Raw genomic sequence first — 10,793 nt, forward strand, 5'->3', positions numbered from 1 at the left:
CCAACTTTTCTTTGGTAGCCCTGCCAATGCGCAGAATGATTCGTTCCTGTATTTGTTTCTTTACTGTTGCTTCCCAATCCAACGTGTTTGCCGACATCATCTTGGTTATGTGTCCACCATCATGTTCTATGTTTATGCGTATTGAGATCTACTTATTGTATGAAAATGGTCAAGAGAAAGTTGCGTGGAAATGTAAAATGCATGGATTAATGAATGTGAGAGCATGGGCTTTCCTATGTGTTCATGCGAACATGGGATGAAATATGTAGGGCCGGGCATGTGACGTAGGTGGCGAAATTAATAAAATGCACCGGGTAGAGATGGCAGCCCGGCTTGTATATAAACACATGCATATTCTACCGTTCTATTTCATTTTTTATGAAGTCTGAGATATTATGGGTGGTCAAGAAAACTAACTCAGCAAATTATTTTGAGCAATATTTACATTTTCTCTAGCAAGGGCAGCTCCCAGTTGCACTAACAGAAACAGTGTGTAGGTACTGCAAAACCAAAAGGAAATAAATCAAGACAAATACTAGTAGAAACAACAACAACAAATCCTCCTCTGTTTTGCCATGTTTTCGCCGATATAATACTCAACACGTGATTTTGCTTAGTGGCCCAAATCCATTGACAGAGACATCCCCAATCACATCGAGTATAAAAAACGGGAGCACGCTTATCACGTCCTCCACCAACCCAACCCAACCCAATCACCATCGTGGACCACAGACCAGCGGAGCCAATTAAACTGTTCGATCCTCCCGTATTGTGCATCAAAATTTGCTGCTTGCTTGCTCCCTGTCCATGCCAGCCACGGCCATGGAGCTCTCCCGCCTGCCGCTAGTCCTGCTGTTCTGCTTGCTGGCGGGATCGTCGACGACGGCCCTGCCAGCGCTGCCTGGGATGGACAGGGTGAGGCAGCAGGTCGACAGGGCGAACAGGCGCGGCCCGTCCATCGGGCTCGTCATGTCGTACGTCGCCGAGGACACCGCGCTCCAGGCCTCCGGCTACTTCCGGCCCTGGCGTGTCCAGCCCTTCGTTGACCTCTACGGTGAGTCTCCGCCTCCTGTTTCTGATCCGAATCGCTTTCCTGTAGATTGTGCAAATGAAGCACTGGGTGAGTTCGGGCATTCCTAGTTGACTTTTTGGTTGTTGTCAAACAGATAGCAGTGAGTGCTGATAACTGAACCCTGACACCAACACACACCACACAACAGAATGGGGCAACAGGTAGACATGATAGTGTGGTGTTTATAACACTTCAGAGTCGCAAATATCAACTTGAAATTTTAGAGATGCCTGAAGCTGTGCACTCACGACGAACCTTGCTGGCTCTGCAAATTTGCATGATCTACGCTCACAAAGACCTGGACTCCCTTCCAAGACCTGAATGCTTATTGGCCCATTCACTCGTTTTCGATAACAGCTATGGAAACGGGGTCCAGAAAGCGACTATAAGGAAAACATGACACACAAGAAGATAACATGCTCCATTAGAAAAAGGAAATAAAAAAGGAAGATATATGAGCTCCATCATAACAAGTTCTCCATGTACCGTAATCTTTTTTAAATGTTCAGTGATTTTGCTATTCTTCTGATAGGACTGAGCTCTCATTCAAGCCCCATGACTAAGTATTCCAGAGTTTTTAATGCATATATGTATTTATCTTCCTATGGCCTCAAGAATAGTCTCACCTCATATTATTTCAGGACGGAGGTTTCACATCGGGAGTATTCGAGGTGTGAATGTTATATACGCATTGACAGGGCAACGCAGGGTATTAAAACCTGAACTTCTGTATGTATCACTCTTGTTGTTATATGGAGGAGCTTCTTTTGATTTATAATAAGAAATCAAGAAAAATTACTTGTAGGCAATAAAGCAACAATATATGAATTCAAATATGAATTGTACTATGCTTACCTGTTACCACTGTTCCTTTGTTCTTCCAGTTGAATGCAGCTGTCACTGTACAAACTCTCCTCGACGTCTTCACCGTGTCTGGTATTGTCCATTATGGCACGGCAGGAAGCTCTAATGATTCAATGTCATTTGGAGATGTCAGTGTCCCCAAGTTAGTTGCTTATACAGGCGCCTGGACATGGAAGGTACCCTCCTACTGTAATTAGCTTTCATTCCCCATTTCATGTTGCAATATTTGTGAATGCAGAACTGCAGATACAGATAAAAACTGGATTCTGGTCATCTTTAAATCCAGTTTTCTTGCAAGGACACAAAATTTATTGCGCTGAGATAAAATATAAATTAATTAGTTCAAAGAAGAAGAAACCATAGTTCTTCTAAAAGCATATGTGCAGTTTAAACTGCGTGGTACACTAAAACAAGGGGAGACACACTAGTAGAATGTAAACACATCTGGACTCCAAAGAGAAGATAATTTAAGAACCACGCACCATTAGAATTTAGAAGATAATTTACCATCAACCATCTCACACTTTGAACTCACCACTTAACAAGACCTCTGGTATTTGTTTATTTTTTAATTTTTTCAGAAGTACAAATCACTTAAAGAAGCATCAACAGAACTAAGCTTTGGACAATTTAATGTCCCGGATGAAGGAGAGAACCTGCTAGGGTCTCTGAAATACAGAAATGAGGAGCTATACTCAGTTGGTAAGCCTATGGAAGAAGTTTTTTGGTTACCTGTAGATTCAGCATGGTTCAAGATAGCAGAAGGACTTAAGGTGAAAGATACACTATATTTCAGCAGTATAGCAAGTACAGGCTTATGCATAGAATCACAGCCTAAAACTTGTGCTAGTTGTGAAATTTCTGCAGGTCACCCTTGAAAGGTGTAATGACACTTTCTGCTTACCAAAAACCCCACAAGTGGTTCATGGGCTAAAAGGAGCATCCGCCGACATGTTTCTAGACAATGCAGAATACCGGAAGTTCCTTTTCAGAGAATTTGCGGTGTCAACAATAGATGAGGAAAGCGCAGCAGTGGTGATGGTGGGTTCCATATCTTATCTCTCATAGTCTTCTTTACTTAAACATGTGGCAACATTTGCGCTCCAACATATCGGCTCAATCATAAAATCTAAGATATCACTAATTAAGAGCACCTGATATTTAAACAGACAACAACATCTCCTGGCGTACCTGTGATTGTGTTCCGGGGAGTATCTGATCTGGCTGGAGGGGAACCAACATGGTCATCAACAAGCCTGATGAACCTGGCATCTATTAATGCACTCAAAGTGGCAGTGGAGTTCATTGCTACAATTGGCAGGCAGATGTCAACACCATCAGCACAAAGTTCAAAAAACTGAGACAAAAGAGAGCTGCCATGTCCATGGAGCAGAACTGTAGAATAGTTTAAACAGCAATTGGAAACTAAATTCAGAGTGAGAGTTATCCTTAGTTTCGAAGTACACAAAACTTTCAACAGAAGAATTAAGTATCCAATGTATACTCAATTGTAAAGATGCACATGTCAATCCATTTTTAAAGGGATTTTGGGATAATGTGGGAACAAAATGGTGAATAAAAGACAGAATGTTTACAGTCCTTGATTTTCATTACAGAATACAAGATGTTGTTACATACTCATCTCATGGTCTCAAGTACGCAAAATGGTAAGACTAAGTGTTTATTAGTTATCAACAGTTTGCACTCATCATGTACATCATCTAATTCCAGACGAAAATAAAATAGCAGTGTTTTCTGTGGTCAACAACTTCAAATTAAGGTACAAACATAATATTGTTAAATGTGTTACAACACCAATGTAAATGGATTGAGATCTACAGAATGTTCCCTGAGAAGGTTAGATGATCATAAGAGGCTAAAAGCTGCCTGTGCTTCAGAATTTTAGCCATGATGCCAATACAAAAGACACCTGCTAGACCTGTGACAAAGTGTGGCAAGGTAATTCAGATCTAAAATTCTGATCATCAATAATAAAAATATCATTTCTAAAGAGTGCTATGGTCACACAATGTGTGCCACAAATAAAACTTAGCAAGTGCCTTAATATATGTTCCAACTAGTTTAGTCCACATGATAGTCTGATTTCATAGGCTTACTTGTATAGTAGCTGTGCGAAGTTTTATCATCTCAAAATCCATATTCAGACTGCCGTCAACACTTCACTACCAGTAGTCTCCACATGAACATTTACCGTCCTTAAAATGGTGAAATCGTTGAATATCTCTCATGATTATTTCCCGTCCTGTCACTAGAGATATTAACTTGGTTGCATTGTGACAGTCGTTACAGACACGGAGGTTCTTCTTTATCTGAATTGTTGTACCAGGGGCTGTGCGAATGAGCCCATATGCGATCGCAAGTTTCTCACTGTGGGTGTTGAGTAACTGTGCCTTGACATCATCTTCTACGTCATGTATAGAATCAGTGTCCGGCACATACCCCACAGCTTTGATCTCTTCTATTAGCTTAGCCAACCTTGCATAAATGTCCTTTGCCTGCTGGTGATTTGTGCTTCCAGAATAGAAGGTATGAATTTCATTCTTGAGCTGCACAATACTCCATCCAGGAGTCTTTTGGAGGCCTTTCTTCTCCATAGCAGTTCTCACCCTTGCAACATCCTTCCACATTGAAGCATTTGCATAAATGTTAGCTAGGAGGACATGATACACACCCTCATCTGGCCCTAGCTCAAAGATCCTGTGTGCTGATTCTTCTGCCAATTCCACATTCTTGTGCAACTTGCAAGCACCTAACATTGCACCATAAACACTGATGCCAGGGTCCATAGGCATCTTTTGGATAAAAGACCATGCTTCATCTAGCTTCCCAGCTCGGCCAAGAAGATCCACCATGGTACCATAGTGCTCCATCCCAGGTTCAAGTCCATAGTCCTCCTTCACGCTCGAAAAATATTTCCGCCCTTCATCAACCAGACCAGCATGACTGCATGCCGAGAGGACTGAAAGGAATGTTGTCTCGTTGGGCACTCTGCCAGAATTTTTCATCTCTTCAAACAGCTCAACTGCAACCTTGCCAAAACCATGTGAGCCGTACCCATGGATCATCGCATTCCATGTGATAACATGCCTCTCCCTTGCTGAGTTGAAGAGACTTCTAGCTATACTGACACGGCCGCATTTTGCGTACATGTCAATAAGGGCTGTCAGAACATACACATCCTGATCTAGGTGCAGCCTGATAGAGTATCCATGGATCCATCTTGCCTGCAGTGGATCTGAAATGTCTGCAAGTGCAGGAATGACACTGACGAGAGTGAACGAATCAGGCTTCACATTTTTCAGCTGCATCCTAGAGAAGAGCCTCACTGCATCTTCTGGCCTTCCATTCTGCGTGCACCCGAGGATCATGGCGTTCCAGGAGATCGGTGTCTTGTAGCGCACCTCATCGAAAACCTGGGCAGCGAGGTCGGTCCTCTTGCACTTGGAGTACATGGTGATCAGCGCATTCATCACCGACACATTTGACTCCAGTCCAATCCTCATAAGTAGCTCGTGGACACGTCTCCCCTCATCAAGATACCCAAGCTCACCACAGGCATGCAATGCTGCCAGAACAGATACATCCGTCACATCAACGCCCTCCCCCACCATCCTCTTGAACAGCAAGAGAGCCTCGGTGGCATCCCCATTCTCAGCATACCCCTTGATCATGGCATTCCAAGAAACAGAGTTCTTGTCCGTCATCCGATCGAAAACAGCCCTGGCAACCTCAACCACCCCGCACTTGCAGTACACGTCAAGGATCGCAGTGGAGACATTCACGAGCTCGTCGAAGCTAGCACGGACCGCGAACCCGTGCACCTCGCGGCAGGCCCCAAGTGCCTGGGCGTCGGCGCAGGCGGGCAGCACGGACACGAGCGTGACGGAGTCGGGCCGCTCCCCATCCTCCTCCTGCATCCGGACGACCATCTCCATGGCCGCCCCGGCGAGCCCGTTCCGCGCGTACCCGGCCACGAGCGCGTTCCAGGCGACGCGGTCCCGCACGGGCATACGGTCGAACACCCTGCGCGCGTCGCCCGGCCGGCGGCACTTGGCGTACATGTTGGCCAGCGCCGTGGCGGCGAGGGACTCCGCGGAGAGCCCGCGCGCGGCGAGCTGCGCGTGGACGGCGCGGCCGGTCGCGAGGTCGGCGCGCGCCGCGCAGAGCTTGAGGAGGGAAGTGAAGGTGCGGAGGACGGGGCTGGCCGACGCGGAGGTGGACATGGCGGCGAAGGCTGCGAGCGCTCCCGGCAGGTCGGAGCGCGCGGCCGCGGACCTCAGTCTTGCGTGGTGGTCGGTGGCGGCATGCCCGCCGGCGGGAGGCGGCGGCGACGAGGCCGAGCACAGCATGTCCTCTTGTATTTTTTTTTTTCTAGGAGTTATCCCGTGACCACCTCACAGTGACAGGGCAGCTAAGCATCCGCACGAATCTCAAAGTTGTTGTGCACGAATCTCAAAGTTGTTGTGCACGGATCTCCAAGTTTCCCCCATTGCTACATTGTTTTTTCAGGGAGGGCAAAGATTCATCAAGCAAACAATGTCTATTTTTTTTGATTTGAAATGTTGGGTGTCTCAATGCCTCTCTCTTTTTCGTTTCTTTTCTCTTGCATTGCATTGTTCTTGTTGCGGTGTAGGAGAATGTTTCCTGTATATACACATGCACTATATAAATTGTGATGATGTACTATATAAGTTGTGATGTGAAACTAAACGACTCGTGAAACAATAAAGGGAAACGTTTTACGTTGGACGACCGGCTAAGCGTTGCGTTGGTCGAACTGTGCGCTGGCACCGACCAGGCAGCCACATGCACTATTAAGGCCCACCACAACCCCTTATTTCCTTATCTCCTTGGACGTCTTCCTCCTCCCACCATATCGCTTTCCTATCTGCATCCCAGTCTTCCCCAGGCAAGAAAGAGATCCAGTAACTACTGCCGCATACACCCCTTTCTGCCTCGCCTCTGCCTCTTGCTCGCACTGCCGCATACTCGCTCCGGCGAGCCCCATCATCTGCCGACGTTGCTCCGGCGAGCGACCAAATCCACCAGCCCCACGTTGCTCTGGCGAGCGGCTGCCCATCCACCAACGCGGGTCATGCGGCGACCAGCGCTCGTCCCCATGGCCGCCAACAGCTACCCGCCTCGTTGGTCCTAGCCACGCCGGAGCTGCAACCGGTTGAAGCTTTTTCGATAGCCATTTTGTAGCTCTTGTCAATGCTAGTTGTAGCTTTCGCCATCACACTCTAGCTCTCGCCAACGCTTGTCTTTTTGAAAGTTTCACGATGGAAGCTCTTTTTCATACGGTTGAAGCTTTTTTCACACCGGATGAAGCTTTTCTGCCATGGTTGAAGTTTTTCCCATTCCGATCAAAACATGATTTCACACCGGCAGGGTTGGCTGCATCAGGCGGCTAGGGCACGACCGGCCCAACTATTTGGGCCGGCGCGCCGGCGCCTAGCAGTGCCCAACAATAAAAGGACCCCTTTAACCCATGTTCACGTTATTCGTGTAGATCATAAAACACTTGGTTGGCGAGAACATTCATCTTGTTTCGATTTTATGGAAGAAAAAAATCACAATTCATTGCAATGAAGAGCAAGAGGGCCCTTTTTATTTTAAGATTGGTCCAAAGTTATATTTATTTCAGATTTTGGAGCCAACTCACCTAATTCTCTCTTGGTTAGTGTATTTATGAGAGCCCGTGTGGGTGTGGGTGACATGCCTTATGGGCAGAGCTTCAGTATGGAGGTGAAGGTGCGAAGAAAGGTCGGAGGACGTGGTTACAATCCTCACACACGCGAGGTGGTGGGTGGCAGCATGCTTGCTGGCAGGAGCAGACAACAATGGGGCTGAGCAAATCGTCCCACCCATGCGCATGTTTTCTATCTGCAAGCACAACACGCATGTGTTCACATTCTAAAACATTTTTTTCTAATAGGTTATCCACATACGTTTTCTCATGTGGTCTATGTGTGCCTATATATACAACAATGTGGTAAAAGAAAAACTAAAAGCCATCTGAGAGTTCAGCCGCTGGAGAAAATTGCAACAATAAGTAAATGTGCGAAGGGTCCATGCATGCTACACCTCATGGATTCATTGTACATCTTTTTGCCATACAGATGTCAATTCTTTCGGCTGCCTAACTTGACGAGATTCTATGCTAATTAGGGAGAGTAGAGAACGATGTCATGCCGGAGCAACACATGTTGGGGTACCGACTTTATTACTTGTTACTAATTTGTTGATTAATAGTATTTCACTAAGTGGAACATGGGTCAGAGTAAATAAAATTGTTTATTCTGATTTGAAAAAAAAAGGAATAAATACCAAGCGTTATAGTATAATTTTGAATACTATAAAAAAGTAAGACAGCATCCTCGATGCACTCAGTGCTCCCTTCCTATTGTCTTCTATTCTCAAGCTACCTATTCTCTCTTCTTTAATTTTTTTTTCTTCCTTGCATCATTTCTACTAATGATTGGTGTAGGAGAGAGTTAGTTAAGGTGGTGAAAGTCAGCGAAGCGAGGAGTGTGGAGAACACACAATCGATACATGTGTGTGTGCGCGCGCGCGCATGTGTGAGCGCGGGTGTTAATTGTAGCCATGTACAGCGTGGTTGGTGAAAACTTTATATATCTCGGGAGATGTTCTTTCAAGGAATGTCTTCACCAAAAAAAAATCGTGTCCAAGCTATTCTAACCATATCTACACTTATACTGAAAGTTTTAATTCACGGAGCCAACTCATGAATGGAGTTGCTTTAGACACCACCATCAGGGCCCTAGACATAAAAATGCCCAAACACTAGTGGGGACAGGGCCTATAGTCCCGGTCCGTAGGGGGCTTTAGTCCCTATCGTGGATATAAGTCTGACAATAGATGTGTAGGGTATAAAAAGATGAGCAGAGCCTTAGCTACGGCGAGGTTGGATGAGTTCAGGCCCCTCTACGGTGGAGGTAATAACCCTACGTCTCAGTGCTCTCGGAGCTTGTTGTCGAGTGGAATATAGAATACAGTGATTTGCTAACCTCTGCACCAGTGGGGGAGGGTGGCTTATATAGAGTGCGCTGCCCTCCACAACGGTTCGGTGCACAGGGGTCGAGTAGTGGCGAATAAATGCCTACATTACAGGTAACGTATGCCTTAAATGCTAATAAAGGCACATGGAAACGTATGACCGTTTCCCTCCAAGGGGGTTACGATGCACAGAGTGGAATCCAGTCGGTTAGTTTGATATTCTCCGAATGCTCGTCTCCGACTAGATGGTCGAGGATCTGTTACCGACTGGATGATGGGAACTCCTTAGTTCAGTCGGAACTGACTAAGGGCCTTGTCCCTTATGAGGGGTAGTCCTTGGGTAGGACCTACAGGGCAGGCCTATGACCCTACCCTAGGACTATAACCCCATCATTAGTCCCCGAATGGATTGGGGTTGGAACGACGAAGCGATGCTTGAAGTTTGGATCCGACTGGTACGGATGTGACTTTGGCGTTGCTTGCCTCGATCCATTTTATCTTTTCTGACCAACGATCCGAGTGGAAGTATTTGTGAAACAAACTGTCGGAAACCGAGTGCTTCCGTGGTATCTTCTGACGTGACCGGTCAACTGACAGCGGCGGATTTTCCGGGATCCTCAAATTTCGGTTACCGCGCGCTCAGCGGGGATGATGGCATCGTGCTCGAGTAGTGCCTGACGCCTCGAATCCCGCGCCTTCATCTTCTCCACTGATATCGCCGCAGCCGGTCGGGGGATAAGATTTCGGGGCCACTTGCCAGCGACCCAGTCGGAACCTTACTTAAACCTTAGCGGCGAGGGTTTTTCGTTACGCTCGCCGGATATCTTGCCTTTGCTCCGCCTCCCTCGCCATTCTCCGCGCACACCAAGCTTCTTCCTTCTCCTTCTCCCTCGCGAATCCGCAGCTTCCGCCATGACAAAGGGGTAGACTAGCAAGCTAGAGGCGCGGAAGAAGAGGGGGAAGGCGGCGGCTCCTGCTCAGCGGAGGCAGCGAACGCTACCGGCGGGGTGGATCCAGGGGGACTTCCTCCCCTCCACGGTGACGGAGGAGGACCTGCTGGAGCTGGTGGAGCACGGGATGATCGCGCACAAGTCGTGGAGGTTGCCGGCGGAGGGTGAGACCGAGCCGGCGCCCCGGGAGGGGGAGCGCGTCCTGCTGCCCAGCCACGTGCATCGAGGTTTCTCCCTGCCCCCGCATCCTTTCTTCAAAGGCATAATGAACCACTTTGGGGCGCAGCTCCACCACTTTCCCCCGAATGCCATAGCTCATCTCTCTGCTTTCGTAGTCTTGTGCGAGTGCTTCATCGGCTGTCCTCCCCATTGGGGGCTTTTCAAACATATCTTCTCTGCTAGATCCCAAACTATCAAACGACTTAATCAGTCGGATGATAAGACCCACCTTCTCCAGCTCTGCGGAGGCTTAGGCTTCCAAAAGAAGAGCAAAAGTAGTTATCCCGCTCTTCAGCTGAGTGAATCGGTTAGGAACTGGCAGTCGACATGGTTCTACTACCAGGACGTTGCTTGCCCGAATGCCACGACAGGGTTGCCTCCTTTTAGCTTAGATCGACCAGCTCCGCCTAAGCAGCTCGCGCTCACGAAGGCGGAGAAGATCCATATCCAGCCTCTGGTCGACGCACTCGTAGAAGTCGTCAGAAGGGGAGTCACCGGCATAGATTTGCTGGAGGTTTTTCTCGGCCGGCGCATCCAACCACTGCAGGCCCGAGACCACGCCATGTGGCACTACACGGGGCCCGAAGACTCCACTCGGACCAACGTCGAGTGCGTGACCGGGGAGACGGTGGCGTCGTGGGTGCTCC

At 47.6% G+C, this 10,793-nt stretch overlaps 2 protein-coding genes and 1 long non-coding RNA gene across 3 annotated transcripts; 1 reads left to right on the forward strand and 2 right to left on the reverse strand.

The window, feature by feature from the left end:
* Positions 1-402: 402 nt before the first annotated feature.
* On the forward strand, positions 403-3,535 carry LOC123407988 (bark storage protein A-like). The gene is made up of 6 exons (XM_045101230.1): positions 403-1,054; positions 1,714-1,781; positions 1,957-2,112; positions 2,518-2,709; positions 2,804-2,977; positions 3,106-3,535. The coding sequence occupies exons 1-6, from the start codon at positions 808-810 to the stop codon at positions 3,295-3,297; spliced, it is 1,029 nt and encodes a 342-aa protein (XP_044957165.1). The 5' UTR covers positions 403-807; the 3' UTR covers positions 3,298-3,535.
* LOC123407990 lies at positions 1,001-2,017 on the reverse strand. Its single transcript, XR_006612702.1, has 3 exons — positions 1,928-2,017; positions 1,328-1,455; positions 1,001-1,093 (listed from the first exon to the last, which is right to left on the reverse strand). It is a non-coding gene; the product is annotated as an uncharacterized LOC123407990 (long non-coding RNA).
* Positions 3,536-3,687: 152 nt separating the features above from the next.
* Positions 3,688-6,327, reverse strand: LOC123407987 (pentatricopeptide repeat-containing protein At1g11290, chloroplastic). Its single transcript, XM_045101229.1, has 2 exons — positions 4,054-6,327; positions 3,688-3,875 (listed from the first exon to the last, which is right to left on the reverse strand). The coding sequence occupies exon 1, from the start codon at positions 6,304-6,306 to the stop codon at positions 4,120-4,122; it is 2,187 nt and encodes a 728-aa protein (XP_044957164.1). The 5' UTR covers positions 6,307-6,327; the 3' UTR covers positions 3,688-3,875; positions 4,054-4,119.
* Between the last annotated feature and the right edge of the window lie 4,466 nt (positions 6,328-10,793).

The sequence above is a fragment of the Hordeum vulgare genome, chromosome 7H (assembly GCF_904849725.1).
Source record: "Hordeum vulgare subsp. vulgare chromosome 7H, MorexV3_pseudomolecules_assembly, whole genome shotgun sequence".
In the NCBI taxonomy this organism is placed as follows: Eukaryota; Viridiplantae; Streptophyta; class Magnoliopsida; order Poales; family Poaceae; genus Hordeum; species Hordeum vulgare.

Bases quoted from the DNA above. Each gene is read 5' to 3' on its own strand.
- LOC123407988 (XM_045101230.1), top strand. From the start codon at position 808: ATGCCAGCCACGGCCATGGAGCTCTCCCGCCTGCCGCTAGTCCTGCTG. The intron at 2,113-2,517 runs GTACCCTCCTAC...TAATTTTTTCAG, and splicing joins CAGGCGCCTGGACATGGAAG to AAGTACAAATCACTTAAAGA. The intron at 2,710-2,803 runs GTGAAAGATACA...AAATTTCTGCAG, and splicing joins AGATAGCAGAAGGACTTAAG to GTCACCCTTGAAAGGTGTAA.
- LOC123407987 (XM_045101229.1), bottom strand. From the start codon at position 6,306: ATGCTGTGCTCGGCCTCGTCGCCGCCGCCTCCCGCCGGCGGGCATGCC.